General features: G+C 52.6%; 2 protein-coding genes across 7 annotated transcripts in view; one reads left to right on the top strand and one right to left on the bottom strand.

The window, feature by feature from the left end:
• Window positions 1-13,400, top strand: part of PPL (periplakin) — a 45,431-nt gene extending 32,031 nt beyond the window's left edge. Inside the window, exons 10-22 of one of the 2 annotated variants that reach the window (XM_077906488.1) lie at window positions 657-779; window positions 890-1,036; window positions 1,556-1,707; window positions 2,562-2,659; window positions 2,860-3,017; window positions 3,735-3,913; window positions 3,997-4,135; window positions 4,925-5,118; window positions 6,498-6,648; window positions 7,622-7,705; window positions 8,387-8,503; window positions 8,984-9,076; window positions 9,940-13,400. In XM_077906488.1, coding sequence (XP_077762614.1) covers window positions 657-779; window positions 890-1,036; window positions 1,556-1,707; window positions 2,562-2,659; window positions 2,860-3,017; window positions 3,735-3,913; window positions 3,997-4,135; window positions 4,925-5,118; window positions 6,498-6,648; window positions 7,622-7,705; window positions 8,387-8,503; window positions 8,984-9,076; window positions 9,940-12,597 — 4,293 coding nt within the window. In that variant the 3' untranslated portion in view covers window positions 12,598-13,400. Of the gene's footprint in view, window positions 1-656; window positions 780-889; window positions 1,037-1,555; window positions 1,708-2,561; window positions 2,660-2,859; window positions 3,018-3,734; window positions 3,914-3,996; window positions 4,136-4,924; window positions 5,119-6,497; window positions 6,649-7,621; window positions 7,706-8,386; window positions 8,504-8,983; window positions 9,077-9,936 lie in introns of both variants that reach the window. The other variant, XM_077906487.1, reaches the window with a different exon arrangement.
• A 153-nt stretch (window positions 13,401-13,553) lies between these two features.
• Window positions 13,554-22,919, bottom strand: part of UBN1 (ubinuclein 1) — a 39,348-nt gene continuing 29,982 nt past the window's right edge. For 2 of the 5 annotated variants that reach the window (XM_077906493.1, XM_077906489.1), the window contains 7 exons: window positions 22,104-22,154; window positions 21,970-22,012; window positions 19,307-20,626; window positions 18,110-18,353; window positions 17,739-17,828; window positions 17,061-17,131; window positions 13,554-15,789 (listed from right to left, as the gene is read on the bottom strand). In XM_077906493.1, coding sequence (XP_077762619.1) covers window positions 17,076-17,131; window positions 17,739-17,828; window positions 18,110-18,353; window positions 19,307-20,626; window positions 21,970-22,012; window positions 22,104-22,154 — 1,804 coding nt within the window. In that variant the 3' untranslated portion in view covers window positions 13,554-15,789; window positions 17,061-17,075. The remainder of the gene's footprint in view (window positions 15,790-17,060; window positions 17,132-17,738; window positions 17,829-18,109; window positions 18,354-19,306; window positions 20,627-21,969; window positions 22,013-22,103; window positions 22,155-22,919) is intronic. The other 3 variants (XM_077906491.1, XM_077906490.1, XM_077906492.1) reach the window with 3 other exon arrangements.

The following is a 22,919-nucleotide window of genomic DNA, read 5'->3' as shown; positions in this document are numbered from 1 at the left end:
GATGCCAGCTGGTTTCCGTGGGAATGTGTATTTTTATTTTTTTATTATTTTTTAAATTTTTTTTGGAAAGTGTATTTTTAACAAGAGCTGGTCACCTGATTCTTGGGACTGGGGACTCTTGAGCCCAGGTGGCACTCTAATGTAACCCCTGGTTCAGTGTCTGGACCCCGCTGGGCTACGAGCTTCACAGGGATCTCAAAGTCCTGTTCATTGTTACAGCCCAGGAGACAGCTGAGTGATTTCTGAGTTGATGGACAAAAGAACGGGCAAGAGAATGTTCTAGAACAAAGTGGGGAGGCTTGTGTTCCGTTTACCGGGACTTTGAAAGGTGCAGCGTGACGTCAGGGTGTCCCTAGCTCAAAGAGAGCAATGGAATGGAAAAGAGCTTAAAGCTTTAACAGCACCTATATATGGACACTTACTCTGTCCTAGAGATGGCATCGTGTGGACGGGTGGGAAGGACCTGGCCCAAGAGGTCCCCAGCCGGGGAGGGTTGGGGGTTGTGTCTCTGAGCGGTGGAGCCTGTAGATTCAGGGCGAGTCGGGGTGGGGATGGGGGGCAGCCCTGCCTAGGGGTGGGCGTGAAGCCACCGCAGGATTAGCCCTAGGTGTCCCAGTGGTGTCCTGTCTGTAATAGGGCCATCTGGTCTCCCCTAGTTCCACAGAGATATGAAGGACGCTCAGGAGCTGTTGCACAAGGTGGACTTGGACCTGAACCAGAAATATGGCCCCGACTTCAAGGACAAGTACCAGATTGAGCTGCTGCTGCGGGAGCTGGACGTAAGTGGTGGGCACACCAAGGGCCTCTCCGCACCCCTCCCTGCGGCTCCCACCTGGGGATGGGGGGGCGGTGTGTGGTCTCACCTGGGCCCTCCCCCCACTGCATACAGGACCAGGAGAAGGCTCTGGACAAGTATGAGCACGTGGTGCGGGGCCTGGAGAAGCGAGGGCAGCAGGTTGTACCCCTCAAGTACCGCCGGGAGACGCCACTCAAGCCCATCCCTGTGGAGGCACTCTGTGACTTTGAGGGTGACCAGGTGAGCTGCTGCCCGGGGGCCCAGGGTGGGCCCAGATCTGCCCCTTCCAGGTCACTGAAAAGTCTCGGGAGTGACAAGGCTGGATGCAGGGCCTCATACGTCTTTAGGGAACCTCTGTCCGTCTCTGCAGTTGGGGGTCACTCTCTGCCGACCCCCCGGGCCCCATGCCCAGGGTCCCACCCGCTGCCCTGACCTTCTGCTCTACCAGCTTAGTTCTGTGTCCTGCCTAAACCAGTCACTGTGGTTGGCACATGCCATTCTCGTTGGCCAGGCCGCGTCACATGCCCACCCTGAGTAGTGGGGGGCAGTTCTCCAAAGGGAAATCCAGATGGGTGTTGAGACATCAGATCTTACGTGTCTCTTCACGGCTGGACGGTCCCTACTCCCTCCCGTGCAGTGTGCTGGGGAGGGCCAGAGACACGGGCTAGGATCGGGGGGTGGGCTGAGACGGCGACTGGGCCCCGGGTCGCTGGCCAGGGCAGGTCTCTCTGTGCCCTCTGACCGGCCTGCCCCTGCCAGGGCCTGATCTCCCGGGGCTACAGCTACACCCTGCAGAGCAACAACGGGGACAGCTGGGACCTCACAGACAGCTCCGGGAACAAGCTGACTGCCCCTGCCGTCTGCTTCGTGATCCCCCCGACGGACCCCGAGGCCCTGGCTCTGGTGGACAGGTACGGGGCATGCAGGGAGCCAGCAGGGGCCGGCCCCACCCGCTGGGCCCCTCGGGCCCCATGCACAGCCCTGGGCATCCTGACTCAGCCTCAGGAAGCAACTGACACCCCACACCTGCACCCCCTTGGGGGCTCAGGTGGGACGGGGAGCAGACCCTGTTGGCCAGGCTGACTCGCTGAGTGTCTGTCAGGCTGTGGTTGTGGTCAGTGAGCAGTTTCTCTCAACGTGTCTCTGGGCCTTTGCCTGTGCTGTTCCCCTACCTGGACACCCACTAGAGGCCCGGCTGGTTGCGTGGTCACCTCTTCTGTGAAGCCTCCCCTGACTGTCCACTCGCCCTCCACCCTGGCTCAAGCACCCTCTCCCACTGCACATACTGCCCTTCATTAGAACGTTCTGGGTGTCAGTCTGGGAGGTAGGTGGGCTCCTTGAGATTTACTGTCTCCAGGGCCTGGTTCGGTCCCTGGTGCAAAGTAAGTACCCAAGAACTCTGTTAAATGAGTGATTCAAGGAATGCCTTCATTTATTCATTCAGCAAGTATTTATTGAGCACCTACTGTGTACTGCTACCTCAGGAGTAACGTCTTGGTGGGGAAGACAAAGGCATAAACAAGATAACTTTAGGAGGGAAAACCCAGTGTGAAGGAGAGGAGAGACAAGGAAGGGAGGGTCCATCCGAACCCAGAGCAAAGAGCGAGCAGCATTATCACAAACTTGCCACGTGTGCCGGTTTTTAACATTTGATGGGCCTGTGACTGCTCTGGGCCATCTGCCCAGCCACAGTCCAGAGTCCCATGGTGTGGTTTTGGGGGGCGGCGGGCTGCCCCGGGACCCCAGCGCATTTCTGCACTCACAGCTTGGGCAACCAGTACCGGAGCGTGCGGCAGAAGGCAGCCAGGAGCAAGAGTGCGCTCCAGCAGCGGCATGAGGTGCTGAAGGCAGAGAACCCTGGAGGTGGGTGCTGGGGCCACCGTCCAGGGCTCTGGGTGGACAGGGGGGAGGGCACGGCAGGAGGCAGGCAGGGCAGTGGTGGGGGAGGCCAGGCCAGCCCCAGAAGTCCCAGCTGACCTCCTAGGCCCTGCCCTCTCCCTGTGCGTCGTGTCCCCCACTCCGGCTCCCCACTACCACCTGACTCTGCGATTTTCTTCTGGCAGACCCCTCTGACCTTCAGGGGCGGCATCTGCTGGCTGGCTTGGACAAGGTGGCCAGAGACCTGGAGCGGCAGGAGAAGGCTGTCACGGGGATCCTCCGGCCACCGCTGGAGCAGGGCCGAGCTGTGCAGGACAGCGCGGAGCGGGCCAAGGACCTCAAGGTACCACCAGACTGGTCTCATCCCCATGGGGGCCTCCGTCCCGAACAGGGACCACCTGCCCCATGTAACCAGAGGGCCTGAGTGACGGCAGTGAGGGGGCCGTTCTGGGCTGATGACCGAGGAGGGGCCTGGGCCCTCATGCCCCAAACACGGCCCTAGGAGAATGGGCAAGCGAGGCTCATGCTGCTTCCACATGGCTTGTCACCTGCGGCCCCGTGGCAGTATTGAGGACACCAGGGACTGGTCGAGCACCTCACCACCCTGCCAAGTGGGTGTTAGAGCTGCTTGCTGGCTGCTTGACCACAGACCTCCAAGTGTTCAGAAACGGGGCTGGGACCGGAGGAGGATGGGCACAGGGGAGGGGGCATGGCTAGGCCCCATTATCCCTGCCGGAGCTGCTTGCAAAGGTCACCTGCGAACGGGGTTTGGGTGGGGGGAGGGAGTACCCACCTACTGGGGTGGCCCCCAGAGATGAAATCATCCACATGATGTGCACGGAACAGTAGATGCTTGATAATCACCTGTTAACTTCCACCATTCTTGTGGGTCACAGCCCACCAACCCACCATACCAGGATTCGGGGGATGCTCATTATGGGCTGGCTCCCTCGGGGAGGGGGTGCCCAGGCTTCCCTGACAGTTTCCTCTGTCCCATGAAGCCCCTGGAAGGGAGGAGGCTGCCGGACCGTGGCCAACTCCAGGGCTCTGGTCCCCACAGAACATCACCAACGAGCTGCGGCGGATCGAGCCTGAGAAAGCGCGCAGCACGGCTGAGTGCGAGGAATTTGTGCAGGCGCTCCCGGGCAGCAGCAGCACGTCTTTGCTGAAGACCCGGGTCGAAGACACTAACCGCAAATACGAGCGCCTGGTGCAGTTGCTGGACTTGGCCCAGGAGAAGTGGGTGACAGGCGGGCAGCGGGGAGGTTGGGCGGGATCACAGAGCCAGGCGGGCACCCCTCACGCCTGACCCATGTCCTCAGGGTGGATATGGCCAACCGCCTGGAGCAGAGCCTGCAGCGGGGCTGGGAAGCACTGGCCACGTACGAGAACCAGCTGACCCAGGACGACACGGTACCTGAGAGTGGCCATGCCCTGGACAGCAAGAGGCAGGAGCTGGAGGTAAGTCTGGGGCCTCAGGACCCCAGGAGCCTTTTTCTCCAGGTGCTCCCTACCCACCACCTCTGAACAGACGGGAACTGGGCCCCGAGTACCAGGGAGAGTCTCCGGGTTCTGAAAGGCCACAGTGCGCCATGTCAGAAGTGGCAAATGGAGGCCCAAGGCACAAATCCCAGCTGCTCATGGGCTTGTGGAAATGAGGTGCCTGATTTTAAAATGAAGTATCTACACCAACTGCCCAGATGTCCAGTATCTTAAGACGAGCAGATCTGGCCCCCTGGGCCGCCAGGCTCTAGGATCAGGTCAGCAGGAGTGGAGCAGCGATGCCTCCAGCCCCAGCATCTGCTTTCTGGGCACAGTTGCCACCGGGCTGCTTTGTGCATCCACCTGCCTGACTGTGGGGGGCGTTCGAGTCTGTGAGTGCTCGGGAGGCCCCTTACTCACACAGCAGCTCACAGAATCCTTGCTCTGTGCGGAGATCCTCACCTCAGAGCTGTGGCCTTGCCCCCGGACAGCAGCGGGTCCTTCTGGTCCTGGGCACGATGTAGCAGGGCACATGCTGCCTACTGCTGGGTTTTCACATTAGTTTTCCTGGGCTGTGGTCATTGTGATGAAACAGAACGTTGCAGAAATGACCACCAGGTTTAAGGGGAAATGCAGAGGCAAAGCCCTAGTCCCTTCCTTCGCCCAGGCTTAACACTCCCCCCACCCCCCACCCCCACCAAGGCAGGAGGCCCCAAGCAGTTCGGGCGGGAGCTCCAGCCACAGCGCCCTGCCTCTCCGCCCGGGCAGGTCCTGGCCTCCAAGCTGCAGACGCAGAAGTCCCTCCTTGCTGAGGTGGAGCAGAACCTGCAGGCGGCCAAGCAGTGCTCCAGCTCACTGGCCAGCCGCTTCCAGGAGCACTGCCCCGACCTGGAGCGCCAGGAGGTGGAGGTGCACAAGCTGGGCCAGCGTTCTGACAATGTCCGTCAGCAGGTCGAGCTCAGGTGAGGGGCCACGGGTGGACAGCAGCCTCCACCTAGCTGGTCTGCTGCGAGGCTGCCGAAGGCTGTTTATTGTCTAATTTTTTTTTTTTTAAAGCAATACATTGCAAAGTAAAAAAACTCAAGGTGGGGCGCCAGGGTGGGGCTCAGTGGGTTAGACATCTGCCTTCGGCTCAGGTCATGATCCCGGGGTTCTGGGGTCGAGCCCCATATCGGGCTCCCTGCTCAGTGGGGGATCACTTCTCCTTCTCCCTCTGCCGCTCCTCCTGGTCATGCTGTCTCGCACTCTCTCAAATAGTCTTTAAAAAAAAAAAACCCGAAACCCTTAGTGATTGTAATGACCAGCCCCTTTCTCCCATGGTAAGTCTGTGTGCCCTCCCTAGATACTGAGGAACCGGCGTAGGTAGGTAACACGAATGACGACACACCACCTCCACCGGTCGTGCTGTTTCCTGTCCTACACTTTGTTGGGGTCAGGCGCATTCTGACCCTCCTCTTCTCTGTTCCGGAAGAGCTCCTATTGAATAGATCCTCTTCCTTAAATGCTTGGTAGTGGAGAAGCCACGCAGGCCTACAAGCCATTTGTTTTTGGTGTGTGAGATTTTAACTACAAATTCAACCGTTCTGGGTCATCTAATTCTTGGAGCAGGTCCAGTAGCTCGTGTCTTTGAAACAGTGTGTCCATCTCAAGTGGATGGGTTTATGGACAACACATTGCTCATGATACTCTTATCCTTTCATGGTTTCCACATGAGGGGATGCCCCCTCCCTCATTCCTGACGTTCTATCTTTTCTCACTTTATTCTCTTTTTCCTTCCGGACTGTTGTGAGGTTCAGTCCACTGACCATTTCAAAGAACTGGCTTTGGTTTCAGCCCTTTCTCTCTTGTTCTGTCTCCTCTTTCACTGGCATCTGTTCCTTACAATTTCTTGCTGCTGCTGCTGTTAGCTTTATTTTTTCCTGATTATTACTTTGAGAGCTTCCTCCTTTTCCAATAAAAGCACTAAATACTGCAAGTTTCCCCCCAAGCACCACTTTTGCTGTGTACCTCAAATGTTAATGTTTTTATTTTCAGTGACATCAGGTTTCCTAGCGTTTCCTGTGGTTTTTCCTTGGACTTGTGGTAAATTGAGGTCCTGTAATACCCAGCGGGCATCTCTGCCAGTCACTACGCATGGACCTATCTGTCCTTGATAGAGGCCACAGAGTATTCCAACCTTCCATTCCGTAATTTTGTTAACCACCCTCTTTTGGGGAAGTAATTAGATTATCTTGTTAGATTACAGTTGATCCCTTTTAAATGAGTGGAGATAATGTCTTTAAAAGGGTATAGGAGGCAGCTGCTGACTGTGGCAGAGGCCTGATGGGCTTTGCCTCCATAGGGCCCAGAGCCTGCAGAGCGCCAGGGCCGCATATGAGGACTACCGCAGCGGCTACAACCACATGCTCCAGTTCTTGTCCCATATCCCCAGCTACGAACCCCAGGAGACAGACAGTCTCAGCCAAATGGAGACCAAGCTGAAGAACCAGAAGGTAGGGTGGCTGCCTCTGTGCTCAAGGCCTGCAGCTGCACGGGGGGCATGGGGAACATGGGAGGTCGGCAGGCCCACCCATGGAGGGGAGCAGGGCAGTGGCTGCCACCTGCCCTGGTGGAAGAAGGGGAAAGGCCTGGCAGAGCTGTGTCTTCAAGGGGCCAGGCCCAGCCTGCCCAGCAGCATGTAATTCTAAGAGTGGTCTCGCTCCTTCCTCGGTGCCCAGCACGAGGCTTAGCCCCCCATGGACCATCCATGAAGGCTGGCTGAATGAATAAATGGTTGCAGCAACACAGGAGGAGCCCTCATGGTGAAAGGTCCCATGTCCAGAGTTCAGAGTCCTGGTTCCTTGGAAGGCAGCAGTGTCTTGTAGGGACAAGGATGCTGGATCCCAACAGCTTAGGTTCAACCCCTAATAGCCGTGTCCCCATGGGCAAGTCACTGAACCTCGCTGTGCCTCGGTGTCATAAACTGGAGACAATGATGGTACTTACCTCACAGGGCAGCTGGAAGATTAAATGAGTTGATCTAAGTAAGATATGGGAACAGTGCCTGACATCTCGAAGCACCCGGTAAACATTTGTTTCCCGGCAAAGACGATCCTCCTCCTGACCCTTCTTCACAGGGCTAGAGAACTGCCTTCTGCGACAAACAACTGTACACAAGGAAGCCATTCATTAGACTTTGTATTACAGAAGAATAATTTCAGATTCTAAGGAAGCCAGCTACTCTATCAATTTTTTTTTTTAAGATTTCATTTATTTATTCATGAGAACACACAGAGAGGAGAGAGAGAGGCAGAGACACAGGCAGAGGGAGAAGCAGGCTCCATGCAGGGAGCCCGATGTGGAACTCAATCCCGGGTCCCTAGGATCACACCCTGGGCTGCAGGCGGCGCTAAACCACTGAGCCACCAGGGCTGCCCTCTATCAATTTTTTTAAATTTGATTTTTAAAGTCTCTATTGTTTTACAGAACCTGCTGGATGAGATAGCCAGAAGGGAAGAGGAAGTCCACCAAGTCTGCACCCACTCCCAGCAGTACCAGCAAGCTGTCAAGGTGAGCCGCGAGACCCCTGCCTGGAGTGCAAAACAGCAGAGCCTCTTCCCTCCCTGCGAGCTGGACAGAGAAGCCCTGGGCCCGGCAGGCTGTCCTGAGGCACTGCTGGATCCTGTAAAAGGGCATGACCCTTAGGAAAACAGTATGGTACCAGACACTGAATACCAGAAAGGGGATTTCTGCTCGAGGCAGTTAACTGGGAGAATTTATCCTCAAGGAAAAAAATAGAAAAAAACAATAGAGGATAAATAATCGTTGTAGCAGCATTATTTACAATAGCAAAAGAGAAAAACTAGAATTCACCTACGTGGCCAATAGCAGAGAATTGGCGAGGTATCATTCACCCACTGGATGGATTACAAAGTCGTCAAACTGACAGAGAGGGGGCATCATCAAGGTGAGATACAGCTTACAGTGCGGCGTTTAATGAGGGAAGCAGAGGGCCACACTCTGGGCCTGGAGGGAGCACTGTTTAGGGCACAATGGGCAAGTGCTGGCATACTGTGTGTTGTGTCCTATGTTCAGGGACACAGCTCTGTACTGCTGACGCACTGACGGTTCTCAAAACCTGCTGGCAGTTGATGCAGCTGCGTAGACCTCTGCAGTCAGCCTCAAGGGGTAGAACATTTCTGACTCAACTGCCTCTGTCTGCTCTCAACCATGTCTCTCTCTCTCACCCAGGACTATGAATTAGAAGCAGAGAAGCTAAGGTCCCTTCTTGATTTGGAGAATGGAAGGAGCAGTCACATGAGCAAGAGAGCCAGGCTCCAGTCCCCTGCCGCCAAAGTGAGGGAAGAGGTGAGCTCTGTGGGCTGGGCCTTCTTGGAGCTGCCAGGGCCTCTAGGGAGCACAGCATGCAGGCCTCCAAGATGTACACCCAACAGGGAAACTTGGCTGAGAGCCCTCCTGGGTGCAAACAGGTTCAGTAAGAAAAGAGAACTGTTCTCGGGCAGCAGTGCTGATACACCTAGAAAGACAGGCTGCCGGAGGTTTCTGGGCCAGAGCTGTGGATTTGGAAGGCTCTCCACCCCCTCCTCCTAAGTACACATGGAAGACTGATGTTACTAGGTCCTTCTACACATGAGAACATTAAACCACAGAGATGGGGACTTAGTCTTCTTCTACATCCAGTTTTTCCAACAGTTTAGACTGCAGTCCAACTCCAGGTAGCAAGAGGCCAGAGGCCACCCACTGTCCCCAAATGCCAGACTATCAAATACTGTCCAGCTCACTCTTCCTTAGTCTTTTGACTCCTGTTTGTTTACTGCTCTCCTGTAGGAAGCAGCTCTTGTTGCCAAGTTCACAGAAGTCAATGCCATCAACAGACAGAGGCTGCAGAATCTGGAGTTTGCTCTGAGTCTCCTGAGACAGGTAATGGATCTCAATAAGACCTTTTTATTTAAGATTTTATTTATTTTAGACGAGAGAGACGGGGAGGGGGGGTTGCGGCGCAGAGAGGGAGAGAGAGAATCCCAGACTCCACGCTGAGCTTGGAGCCCAATCCCACGACCCTGAGATTACTACCTAAACCGAATGTTTTTTTTTTTTTTTTTTTTTTTTACCTAAACCAATATTAAGAGTCAGATGTTTAACTGACTGAGCCACCCAGGCGCCCCTTTTAGTAAGACATTTTACTCGAAACTATTCCAGCAGGTGAAAAGTAAGGCTCATTCTGCTTTAAAGAAACAGTCTGTAAGCTAGTGGCACGGCCCCTGGCTAACATGGCTGGGCAGCACAGTCCAGGCACTGGCCCACATCAGTGCTTCTGTTGACATGAATGTGACATGTATGCCATCCAACAAACATTTGCTGAGCGCCCAGGAGCAGGTAACTTATTTTCAGAAGCCTACATCTGTCTGTCCACACTGTGGAAAATGAAGTAGCACCACAGTGAATGCTCTCTCTGTACTAAGCGCAACGTGTGGCGAGCAGAATAGGGGACAACCATTTGTGCAGTAGAAATGCACATGTCTCAAAGATGACTGCTAGCCTCTAGGAGGAACAGGATCAAAGGCAGGAGACTGTGGTTTCACTTCACACTCTTCTGTGGTTTTAAGATACGTTAAGTTTTTTAAATGGTAAACTACTCATGAACTCAGCACTGAGGGAGCCTTTGGGATCATAGGACAGCCAGTCTGACCTGCTCATAGGTGACCGAGGTGCACCCAGACCAGCTGGGAACAGGCCACAGAGCGTGCAGCTTTAACCATGCATTGTCTCCTCCTTCCCAGCAGCCGGAGGTGGGAGCGAGCCATGAGACACTGCAAGGGAGCACACCAGGCTCCACAGTGGAGGAGACATGGAAGGTCCAGAAGGAACTGGATGAGGAGACTGAGCGCAGACAGCAGCTGGAGAAGGAGGTCCAGAGTGCCCAGGAGGAAATCCGGACTCTGCAACATCGGAGCCCCCAGGAAGCAGTGATAAAGAAGGAAGTGTTGAAGAAAGTACCAGACCCTGTGCTCGAGGAGAGCTTCCAGCAGATGCAACGGACACTGGTGGAGGAGCAGCATAAGAACCAGCTGCTACAGGAGGAGCTAGAGGCGCTTAGGCTGCGGCTGCACACCCTGGAGCAGGAGACCAGGGACGGGGGGCAGGAGTACGTGGTCAAGGAGGTGCTGCGCATCGAGCCAGACAGAGCCCAGGCAGATGAGGTCCTGAAGCTGAGGGAGGAGCTGGAGGAGCTGAGGCGGCAGAAGGGCACCCGGGAAGCAGAGGCAGCCCTCCTGCAGCAGCGCATTGCAGCCCTGGCTGAGGAGAAGAACCAGGCACAGGAGAAGGTCACCAAGAAGGAGGTGGTGAAGCTGCAGAATGACCCCCAGCTGGAGGCAGAGTACCGGCGGCTGCAGGAGGACCAGCAGCGGGAGGGCAAGCTCAGGGAGGAGCACGAGGAGGAACTGAGTTTCCTCCAGGACAAGCTCAAGAGGCTGGAGAAGGAGCGGGCCATGGCGGAGGGGAAGATCACAGTGAAGGAGGTGCTCAAGCTGGAAAAGGATGTGGCAACTGAGAGGGAGGTCGGCGACCTCAAACGCCAGTATGAGGATGAGGAAGCCAAGGCTCGTGCCAACCAGAGAGAGAAGACTGAGCTGCTCCGTAAGATCTGGGCCTTGGAGGAGGAGAATGCCCGAGTGCTGGTGCAGGAGAAAGTGCGGGAAATCGTTCGGCCGGACCCTGAGGCAGAGAGGGAAGTGGCCAATCTCCGCCTGGAGCTTGTGGAGCAGGAGCGCAAGTACCGGGGGGCTGAGGAGCAGCTGAAGAGCTACCAGAGTGAGCTGGAGGCACTCAGGAGGCGGGGCCCCCAGGTAGAGGTCAAAGAAGTGACTAAGGAAGTCATCAAGTACAAAACTGACCCTGAGATGGAGAAAGAGCTTCAGAGGCTCAGGGAGGAGATTGTGGACAAGACAAGACTCATTGAAAGGTGTGATGTAGAAATTTACCAGCTGAAGCAAGAGATCCAGTCCCTGAAAGACACCAAACCGCAGGTGCAGACCAAGGAGGTGGTCCAGGAGATTCTCCAGTTCCAGGAAGACCCCCAAACCAAAGAGGAAGTACAGTCTTTAAGGGCCAGGCTATCGGAGGAGCAGAAGAAACAAGTGGATCTGGAAAGGGAGAGGGCCTCCCAGGAGGAGAAGATCAAGCAGAAGGAGGAGGAGCTGTCCCACGTGAAGGAAAAGGTGGTCCAGCAGGAAGTGGTCAGGTACGAGGAGGAGCCTGGCCTGCGGGCTGAGGTGAACGCCTTCACTGAGAGCATAGATGCGGAGCTGCGGCAGATCGATACCCTCCGTGGGGAGCTGCGGCGGCTGCAGCGCAGGCGTGCGGAGCTAGAACGCCAGCTGGAGGAGCTGGAGCGTGAGAGGCAGGCGCGCAGGGAAGCCGAGCTAGAGGTGCAGCGCCTTAAGCAGCGGCTGGCAGAGCTGGAGGAGGAGGGGGAGGCCCGGGAGAAGGTGACTCTCAAGCAGAAGGTCGTGCTGCAGCAGGACCCCCAGCAGGCCCGGGAACACGCTCTGCTCAAAGTCCAGCTGGAGGAAGAAAGGCACCGGCGGCAGGTGCTGGAGAGTGAGCTCGAGACCCTGAGAAAGAAGCTTGTCAACCTGGAGAAGATGGAGGTCAAGGAGAAGGTGGTCTTCTCTGAAAGTGTCCAGGTGGAGAAGGGCGACACTGAACAAGAGATTCAGAAGCTGAAGAGCAGCCTGGAGGAGGAGAGCCGGAGCAAGAGAGAACTGGATGCAGAAGTGAGTCGGCTGGAAGCCAAGCTGTCAGAGCTAGAGTTCTGTAACTCCAAGTCCTCCAAAGAGCTGGACTTCCTAAGGGAAGAAAACCACAGGCTACAGCTGGAGCGACAGAGCCTGCAGCTTGAGACCCGGAGGCTCCAGTCAGAAATTGAAATGGCAGCAACAGAAACACGAGACCTGAGAAATATGACCGCGGTCGACTCTGGGACAAACCTGAACTCCAGACTGTGGTCCCTGGAGAGAGAATTGGATGACCTCAAGAGGCTCTCCAAAGACAAAGACCTGGAAATCGATGAGCTGCAGAAGCGCCTGGGCTCCGTGGCCGTCAAGAGGGAGCAGAGGGAGAACCACCTGCGGCGCTCCATTGTGGTCATCGACCCTGACACGGGCCGGGAGCTGTCCCCAGAGGAAGCCCATCGGGTCGGTCTCATCGACTGGAACATGTTTGTCAAACTCAGGAGCCAGGAGTGTGACTGGGAGGAAATATCGGTGAAGGGTCCTAGTGGGGAGTCCTCTGTGATCCACGACAGGAAGTCTGGCAGGAAGTTCTCCATTGAAGAGGCCCTGCAGAAAGGCAGGCTGACCCCGGCTCAGTACGACCGCTATGTCAACAAGGATATGTCCATCCAGGAGCTGGCCGTCCTGGTGTCTGGGCAAAAGTAAGCACAGCTCAGCCCTCCATCTTCTTGGAAGCCAGTGGCTGGCTGTCCCCTACCCAGTAGCACCATATCTTCTCCTCCTTGGCCCCGTGCAGGCTCCTGACCTGCGCCCTTGCTGTCATTCAACCTGGGTGAGGGACCTGCTTCATCCTCTAATCATTGGACAACCGTGATATCCCTCTTCTGTCCCTTCTCCTACACACTTCCATCAATAGACTCTCTTTGTGACATCTGGAAGCAACCCGAAAAACTAAAGCACATGACACAGGACAACCGAAGCAGACAAGCCCTCTCTGCGCACTGGCCTTCACACCCCAGGTGGGGGGATTCTAGGGCAGAAAGGCCTCCCTTCCACACACCTTTCTGTACATCAAAGGATTGGGCCCCTCAAGGCTGCTGACCTACATTCACATTCCCCCAGGGTTCTGGCTGAGAGCAGACTTTCTGTCAGAGGCCTCCTGGTGAGATAGATCTGGGCTCTAGGCCAGAAAAGGTGCAAAGAAACCAGAACAGTGTTTGGCCTTCGGTGCTAGAGTGAAGGCTGTCAGCCAGACTGTCCCAGGGGAATGCACCATCAGAGAATGCGTTGTGGTTCTGAAATTATTTTCATAAAGGACTCTGTTGCTGTTAGCCTTAGCTTCAGTGCCTTACAAGTCTTACTAGCTCATTGGTATTTAGGTATACTACACGCTTGATTTTCACCAAATGAATTTTAGGTTCTCTGTTATCTCATATATTATGTAACAAAATGGGACTAGGGAACTCTATTTATAGTGCAAAAATAAACACCTGGTGGCTTGATTCTAATTTCAGTGTTTCTTCTTTTGCATGTGAGGCTTATTATTTCCCCTGTTCCCTTTTGGCTTTTGGCCAAAATGGATATTCCACATATACCAGCTCCTGGGGGAAGAAGAATTAGTTGCAAAAAAAAAAAAAAAAAGTAGAGAATGAGAAACAATGTTTTGGAAACCTTGAAACAATTTATTGAGTTGCTTTATACAAGATTAACAATTTCCATACCACCCCCCAACACCAACATAGTCGCGCCGCACAAAAGCCACAGCCCCTCTCACACCTCAGGAGCGGCTGCACCAGGGACAGCCCCGCAGCCCTGCAGCCCCAGGCCCCGCTCTGCCTGCCGGCCCGCCCGGCCATGGCTGTGGAAGTCATTCACTCTTTCGTTACCACAAATAAAGCATAAACAAGAAAAAGAAATCTCATAAACTCCCCATCAAAGAAACGTTTCCCTGAGGCAAGAGGCATCACTAGATTCCTAAAAATGAGGGTATTCTGCTCCAGCTGCACACTCAGTGGTACATGGGGAGGAGGGAGCGCTGCAGGGAAGGGACCTTGGGTGTCCTCGGGTGGAGAAGCCTGGAGAGTTCCCACTGCTCCGTGTTCACGGACGGCCTCTGCGGCTCTGAGCTCAGCAATACAAATCTCTTCTTTGGCTCTTTTGCTACTACCTAAGACTATTCTGTAAACAAACTGGAAACCCAAGTTGCAAAAAATAGATATAATGAAGGGATAAGGAATCCACTCTAGCCCGATGTGAAACACATGTTGGTTCTTAACGTTTAAAAAAAAAGGAAAGAAAGGAAAACAAAAAAGAAAAGAAAAAAAGAGCAGAGGCCTAGCCGGACAGCTGACAGAGGTCTAGCTCCGCTGGAAACCAGGCAAACCTCTGCATGACTGTGAGTTACTGAGCGCTGTACCCTGGAAGGCAGGAAGCAAGAGAGCTGCCTGTGTCCACACAGGTGTACATTCTGAGGAGGCTGATTACTCGTAACATATTTGCAACCACTTAGCCAAAGCAGTCAGTTCAGACACACCAGGTGGTACACACTTCACAGGACAGGCCAGGGCTTTGACCATCCTTGTGAAGCAGCCACTGGCTGAGTGTGCTCTGGGATAGCTGTCCTAGTCTGTCTCTGACGCACTTTCCGAGCTCATTGGCGCACCACCCTTAAGTCAATGCACAGCCCTGCTGCCTGGAGAGCTCCAGGATGGCAAGGCTTATTTCTACATGGCAGATGCTTCACAGAGGCCTGTTCCTGCAGCTCTGCCTGAGAATGGTTTCTAAAGAAAACAAACTGGAATGTCTGTGACTTGGAACCCCTCATATCCTTGGCCCTCAAAAAGGTGGAGGGCTTTGGGGCTCTGCAGTCCACCTGTATGAACTCTGAAAAAAACCAAAATGGGGGCTCTGGCTGTTGGGACCTGGGATTTGGGGGTCCAGATGACCTTCAAGTCAGGACAGCACAGATCATGATGTGCAACTGTAAAAAACTCAAATTGGCTATGTCTTAAATACAGACATATCTTTTAAAAAAGTCTTCATCTGAGATCCACTCAGAAGGCTGAATGGACGTGTGTCTAATTCTGCTCCACCATAAAGGCACTGGAATTATGTCTTACTATAATATGACATGCGAAAAGCAGTCCCATTCTATCCAATGCATTAATGGTAATGATGAAATCTGGACCAAAATAAGTGTCTTTAAAAATCCTGTCACAACTATTGAATCTACAAAGGTCTTTTTTTCTGAAAGAGCTTCATTGTCATGTTCAGCAGAGAAGCTGGCCCCCACCACAACGAGCAAACATTAGGTGTTCTGAGTACTTTTCAAAAAAAAAAAAAAAAAAAAAAGTCTCCCAGCTGTGTGTTAGCCTGGATTTTTGTCCTGTTGAGCACACAGCCTGAGGATGGGACGGACACCATGACCATCCAGGGATCCTGCTGTGGCCAGAAGGAGTCCCTGACCAGTAGGGCACCATGAGGTACTGTGACCAAATGCCAGGGGTCAGGTGGATTTAGAGCACGTGTGCCAACTGCTCCACCCTGACACCAGAGCTTCGTACATGACCCAGCGCGCACCCCAGCCCAGAGTTGCCCCTCCAACGATTGTCCATGACAGAGCCGCGGAGCCTGGAGCACCAGGCCAGTCAGTGCCTCTGGAGAAGCCCAGGGCTGCTCCCCTAACAGAAGGCACATCACAGTGCCAAGAGACGCTCCACTTAGCACTCACACCTTCTCCAGAAGAGAACCAATCGGCAGAAAGAGCATAGTGATTATCCAGTTTCTGAGACCTACTTGTTCAGCTTCTGCCCAGACCTAAGTTAGTCGGGCCTTTCCTCTGAAGAGGTCACAATTTCCGTGGTACACCAGGCCCTTTTCCATGAAGTTGAGAAGCATCTGTAAAAGAATAAGCAAAAACAAAACAAAACAAAAAAAACAAAAAACAAAACAAAAAAAAACACAAGTCTTTCAGAATCTCGGATTCCCTTAAGGTGGCAGTAACAAAACCTCAAGGGAATCACTTAAATAGCAAAAGCCCCTGAACGCTGAGTGTTCTAGGGCTCCAATGAGCCCAAAAACCCTTGACAGAGAATGAGTGCATTGCTACTTGCAGCAGCTTGTAGTGTGCATGGCTTTCTGAGCACTGTGAAGGCAGCTGCTTGCTGCATGCCATGCGACCAGAGCGGCTTCTGTTCTCAGCTGCCACCACCATCCCCTGGAACACTGGACTCAACATTGAGGCCTAGAGACCATGCTGCACTCAAGCAGCAATGAGCACTCTCTCAGCATCAAAACCCTCAGGTCCTACAAAGACAAGTTCAAAGGCACTAGCATTCTGAGTCTGCAGGGGAAAGAAAGCAAAGCAGACACAGTCACACAGCTGAAGTAAGCATGCAGCATTTTGTTTACAACCACTCTATGTAATCCTCCAACCTGAAGAAGGTTTAAAAGAGACAGAAATGGCACAAAGAAGTTTTTCTTTTCTTTTTCTGAAAATACCACAGGCCAACACCCATGTTTCCAATGGCTTTTCAATTATTTCCTGTTTCAAAGTGTGACATTCCCCAAAGCAAGCAGAGGCAATGCCATCTTTCAAACCACAAACTCTCACCTACGTGGCTCTATAACCCCCCACATTATCCTCTTGCTACAGCAGCAGCCACTAGTTTGCAGAGTAAGTCCACTGCAATTACTGCTTCTCTAGAGGAAAATGGGAGTCACTGTTGGTATAGGCTTAGCCCTTTGCTTCCTTTCTCTAAAGCAGCAAAATTTCCAGTTTGGAAATTTTCAATCCATTCTTATACCCATATGGCCTCTGGCATTCACTAGGAACACATCAACCTCAGGACATGGGGGCCAGAGACCCACAGCAAATCTGGAGGCAGACATAGATTGGGAGGCATCAGGCCACAGGTATGCCCTGCCAGGCAAGCTCCCTGTCTTCCTTCCACCCCACTACCTGTGCACCAGGGCTACCCCAGGCTCAGCTTCCTGAAGAATGGCTCTGCCATGACTGATGTATCCTTCCTGGTCCTCTCTGGAGCAGGTCTATCATAGTAAGAATAGTAGGCCAAAACCAAAATCCCATGAAGCTTCCTGCCAGTGTTCCATTAGGTACACTTGAGAAGCAGGTTCCATTCCAGTACAGGGTGAGACCAATCACTTACTATGTACTATGAAGGTTACCAGCTGGGGCATCTGTGCTGCATACCACACCCTTTTTCTGAAATCCACTGATCTACGGAGATGAAAAGCAGGAAAAGAAATGGAATACTGCCCCAGGTCTTGCTGTGCTCCTGAACATCTGCCTTCACCCCCGAACTTAACTGAAAGTTGCTCCTGTCTGGCACACATGCTGGCATCACAGGTAAAGGTCCCTCCTAAAACATTGCCACTGTGACCTCACTGCTGTTTGGGGTCTCCCTTTCACTTAAAGTTTTGAGAGGCTTCTGTTAGCTGGCAGCACCTGGAAGGTGTAGCAGCTTAAATGCAAACGCTTTTCAGTGCCCCAATTAGCCCTTGGATATTAGCACCAATGTAAGCACCAAGTTTAGCTCAGGGACTTCCCCTGCCTTGAACACAGGCCACTACCTCCTCCCCCGTGATCACACAGGGTGAGGTTGACCCAGTGGCAGTTCCAAGTGGGGAACGAGGGGAAATTTCAAAGTGGAAGCCTGTGTCAGTTTCTGAGTACCCAAAGAGCCAGAGCCTTGAAGGACAAAGCAGGACAACACAGTAACAACGAGGTGAAGACACTGAACTTCCTGGCAGCAGACAAGGCATCTAGTGGGTGGGGAGCAGAATAGCACATTGTGTGCGTGGCACTCTGATCACCTGGCAATTACCTGGCAGACTTTGCGGGATGTGGGTGGACACGGCAGCGTGTGGGAGAGGCGCTGCACGGGGTGGGCTGGAGTGCAAGCCAGCCAGGAGACCTGAGAAAAAACAGGAGGGGAGAAAAGAACAAAACACACACATTGAAGACAGGAACAAAAAAGCTGCTTTGGTGGTTGAGATCCCAGACAACCTACTGGACAGGTTCCAGGTGAGAACCCCACAGGGAGGGGGCTCAGCATGGTTCCCAGGAACTCTGCCCATGGTCACACACCAAACAAACACAGGAACCCAGCACATGACAACAGAACTCATCAATCATAGCACAGGCACTGGGGAACCTTCTGTCCCTCCAGCATGATGAGAGGAAAGCAACACTTACTATGGTTGAGGCCGTGATGGAATGTCCCAGGAGCAGGACCCGTGACAATAGCATCCTTGGAAACCCCTGCTTTGGCAGAGGATTCGGCGCTGAAGGAGAGCACATGGAGAGGAAACTGGGAGATGATCCCCAGGGAGTTGGAATTCATGGCTCCGGGCAGTTTCGGGCTGCCGGACTTGTACGATGCAGACAGCAGATTTAAGGGCGAGGAGCTGGCCAGCAGCACAGCCCCACTCGTTCCTTTCTAGGAAAGGAAACACAGCATGGTCAGAACGCCAGTCCTGCCTGCAGCTCACTCACAGACCAGAGCTGGTAATGGATGTGCAGGGTGGGAACCCACTGGTAACCACCCCTTAAGAAGGTGAAGGTGCCCCCTGCTCTGTCGCTCCAAAGGAAGGAAGAGGAGTCTCTGACCCAGCATGGAATGGCTCCCAGGACAGTGTTCATTTAAAAAGCCGGGTATATAATATGCCTTTGTGCGAGAAAGGAAGAGTATCTCATGTAGACAGCAAAACAGATGTAGGCATATACAAATGCTTATGTGTCCATCTTTATATACATAAAACACAAAGTTGTATGTGTTGATCTTTGTTCTTAGATAGAAGCAGGAAAAACCTGAAACTAAGGAATATAGTTACCTTGCAGGGGTGGTAGGAGCAGGACACAGGCAGATGAGACCTTGCTGAACATACCTTTCTATAGTTTTGTCTAACTATATAGTCTTTTTTTTTTTTCATAGTCTTTTTTAATATGTTGGAAATATGAAAACAACTGCTCTCTCCCATGTTCCCAACCTGCATCTAAACTTCTGTAATTACCCACAGGCAAGCCTCATGAACCACTGTACTCTGTCAAATTGCCTTATCTGACCTACAGAGTCCTTTAAAACCCAACCAAAACCTATCCAAGATACTCATATTCCTGGGGCATGAACATCTCCACAAAACTGATAATCTGAGAGGTAACGCCATTTTCATTTACTTGTTTGGACAGAAGGACAAGTAGGAGGCTATGAAATATGAAAGTAGTTTAACGGCTCGTTCTATGCCACCCAGGATCCCTGCAAACCAGTCCTTTCCTTCTGCTCATCCACAGGAGAAGTTTCAGGATCTCCTGGGATTCCTACCACCAGAAAAGTAAAGACCTGAAAACAGGAAGCCCAGTCCTCCTTCCAATTTCTGGGCTCACTGTTCCTACCTGACCTTCAGTGTCAGATCTCATTCTCCGACCAGGGCAAGGCAAGCGGCCCTGTCCACAAGACCCATGAGGGGTGGGCTGCTGTGCCAGGACACTCACTGGCAAGGAGGTAGACGATGTCACGCTGCTAACCGCGCTGGACTTCAGGGAGGAGGTCAGTAGCTTTGCCACTCCCTGGGTCCCACCGCTGGAGTCTCCATTTGGACCACCTGGAGGGGCCACCAGGGTCAGCTTCTGGGAAACAGGTGGTTTTTTCACTGCAGAGCCTGGGACAGGTCTGCTGGCAGACTGTCCTGTGGAGGGAGGCTGTACACCGGGGAGCAGGTTCCCGGAAGTAGAGCTCTGGACTGGTGTTCCTCCAGAGGAAGAGCTGCCAGAAGAAACCCCATGTTTAGAGACAGAGCTGGCAAAGGGACTATTCTTATAAGATGGCCCTGAAGAGCCGGCTGAGTGCTGTTTTGCTGGATGGCTCAGGGCGGTAGAGGACGAGGCTGGGGTCTTATGCGAGTTGCTGCTGGAGGCTGGTGTGCCTCCTGAAGAGGCCGGCGTGGAGGGATGGAAGCTCTGGCCTTTGGTTGCTGTCTTCACAAGCTGGAGGAGGGAACGATGGCACTGTGGGGAGGAAGGCTTTGGGCCCTGGAGCTTATTGACAAAAGGAGCTGGAGGGGTGAAACCCTTTTGCTGTTGAGTGCCTGCATGAAAAACTTTGACTTGGGGGCCAGGCACAGGAGCTGCTGCCTGGGGTGCGTGAGACGTCCGTGGCAAGCCATGGTGCTTTGCTTTGGACTGGTGCACTTCTGACAGGCCCTTGCTGAGCATGGCCTGACAGGATAGCTCTTTGTAGCCAGAGCTCTCTGGTTTTTTCTCCTGAGAGGACTGCCCCAGTGCCAAAGCCTGTTCAGCCAGAAAATTGAGGGGAGACTGCAGAGAACTAGAGGTTGGCGGGGCAGAAGGGCTGGGCTTTGGAAAGTTCCTCTTCTCTTCTGAGCACCCGACACCCACCATCTTCTCTGCAGGTGCCTTTGAGGGTGCCGGCAGTGGGAACTCAGAGCCCCCACCTGCTCTGCTGTTCAGTACAGCCAGTTCCTTAGACACCACCTCCAAAGAGGAGGCTGAATTACGGATCAAGTCCCCATCCAACGAGTCCTCCAGGTTGATAGGAGCAGGATTAGCAAGGCTGCCAGACGCCTGGGTTGAGAGCTCCCTGTTTGCAGCCCCAGTGCTCAGGCCTCCTCCTGGGTGTTCTGAAGGCAAAGGCAGGGGGCCACCAATCTGGCCTGATGGGACGGAAACCTTTTTATCAGGCTTAGTGGATGATTCCTAAAGGAAAATAGAAATTCTGATGTTTAGAAATGTCCAACAATGCCAACCCTGGCCTTGCAGTGAGGATGCAAATGTGAGAACACCATGAGGCCCAAAGATCCAGGTTTTCTTGTACAATCACAAAACAAGAGAGGAACAGAGCAGTTGCCGTGCCTGCTTCAACTTGAAAGTGCTAAACTCCTTCACCCTCTCTGGTTCCTAGTTGGCTGGCTTGGCTTACCAAGCATACTTTCTTGCTATGTACATACCCACCCGCAAAGAAACCTTCTCTCTCTCTTTTTTTTTTTAATATTTTATTTATTTATTCATGAGAGAGAGAGAGAGAGACAGAGGGAGAAGCAGGCTCCATTCAAGGAGCCTGACGTGGGACTAGATCCCGGGTCTCCAGGATCACATCCTGGACTGAAGGTGGCGCTAAACCGCTGAGCCACCGGGGCTGCCCAAACTTTCTGTTTCTGAAAAAGTAAAAGGCTCAAGCAAAGAGATGGCCTCACACTGTGTCAGAGTATTCCCAGTTGGAATCAGAAAACGAGGCATGGCATGAGAATTGTCTTAAGTTAGCTTTCTTTTCCTCCTTGGTCTTCTTTAGCATCTATCTTCTCAGCTCGTGCAAAGGAAAAGTCCTGTCATAGGAGCGGAAACAGGACCTACCCCATCACTCCCACATCCCAAGTGCTTAATGCAGTTTGTCTTAGACACTGTAGGAGCTTCACAGATACTTAAGAATATAGAATTGACACAGCTTATTCTCACGGACTGTTTATATATGATCAAGGGCACTATAAAGCCTCATGAGTTATTAAAAATTTTGGTAAAACAGCAATTCTTACTACACTGAAAAGTTTCTGCAAGGTCTAACATGGTTTTCAGTCTCTGTTCTCTAGCCACTGTATTACCTTCCATCTCTGCCAGGTAAATACAACAAAGCCACCTGCCCTTTCCAGTGCAGCTCCAGGCTAACCTACACCTGGCTAGCACTGTTCTGCCGTGAGGAGTATCCTCACGCTAGAAGACTTTCACATCTGCAGGGGCTCTTCACTCCTCAGAGAGCAGTCAGGAAGACTTCATTTGAATCCCACAAACACCACCAACAACCCAGAAATGGTCTCCTAGAACTAAGGCTGGAAGGCACTAAAGTAGCCCAGCTCAGGTCTCTGCCCTGCCTACTGCAGGCCCCTGCAATGGGCCAGGCTGCCTCTTTGTATAGCCTGAAGAGTACCATCCTGAAGAGCTGTCACTCAGTCCAGCACGGCTCAAGGAGCTGCTCTGGTCACCTGAGAGGTTTCATATGTATGGCTGAAGAGAGAGGAGAATTCATGACCCTGAGCAGGCTGACTCACCTTCATCTTGATTTTGGAAGAGGCCATGACTTTCTTCTTGGCCCTGTTCAAAGGAATGAACACAGAAAAGGGTTAGAGGAGATCCACAAAGGAGGTGAAAATAACAGTTCTTGAGAAAGTACTGGGACACTCACAGGATTGACGTCAGATGCCCATGGCCTCGTCTGCTCTCCTTAAACAGAGTCCTGAAACAGAAAGAACACTAAGCAGTCTGCATAGACCCCCCCCTGAAGGCAAGCACTCTGCTTCTAGAGCTTTCCTAGCATCCTTGGTACTCAGTGACTATTATGCCTTAAATGTCAGTGGCCTGGTGAGCTTAATTCCTAGTGAGAGAGTCTTAAGTGGCTGCACTGGCGACTCAAAAGCAAATAGTCTAGAGTGACCCCAAAAAACTATGGTTTTGTCCCAAAATTTCTCATAGTGATTTCTCCCCTAAAGGCAGAAGTGATTTCCTTGTTGCTGATTCTCATTCCTTCTAAGAGTCAAATGTGTAATGATCACAGTTTCTCTTTTTCTAGGGAAACACAACAAAATTTTCTTTATGCACCTCCCCATACACTTTCAGAAGTTCAATCTGTAAAGAAAAGAGCAAGTCCACCTAAAGAAGGGATACAAAGAAAGGCTCCATGACTTGATTCTAGGAAGATGGTACAGTAGGAAGCACCAGGAACTGTCAACCCACCTGGACAACAACTACACTAATAGAATCTAAAATAATTATTTTAGGCGTACCTGGGTGTGGCTCAGTCAGTTAAGCATCCAACTCTTGATCTCAGCTTAGGTCCTGATCTCAAAGTTGTGAGACCAACCTCCGCATTGGGCTATATACACTCAGCGTGGAGTCTGCCTGAGATTCTCTCTCTCCTTCTCCCTCTGCCCCTCTCCCTGTTCACACATTTGCACTTTCTCTAAAAAAAAAATAAATCTTAAAATAACTATTTTGGAATTCT

Source organism: Canis aureus, chromosome 8, assembly GCF_053574225.1.
Source record: "Canis aureus isolate CA01 chromosome 8, VMU_Caureus_v.1.0, whole genome shotgun sequence".
NCBI classification, from domain to species: Eukaryota; Metazoa; Chordata; class Mammalia; order Carnivora; family Canidae; genus Canis; species Canis aureus.
This window is presented reverse-complemented; position numbering and strand designations above follow the sequence as displayed.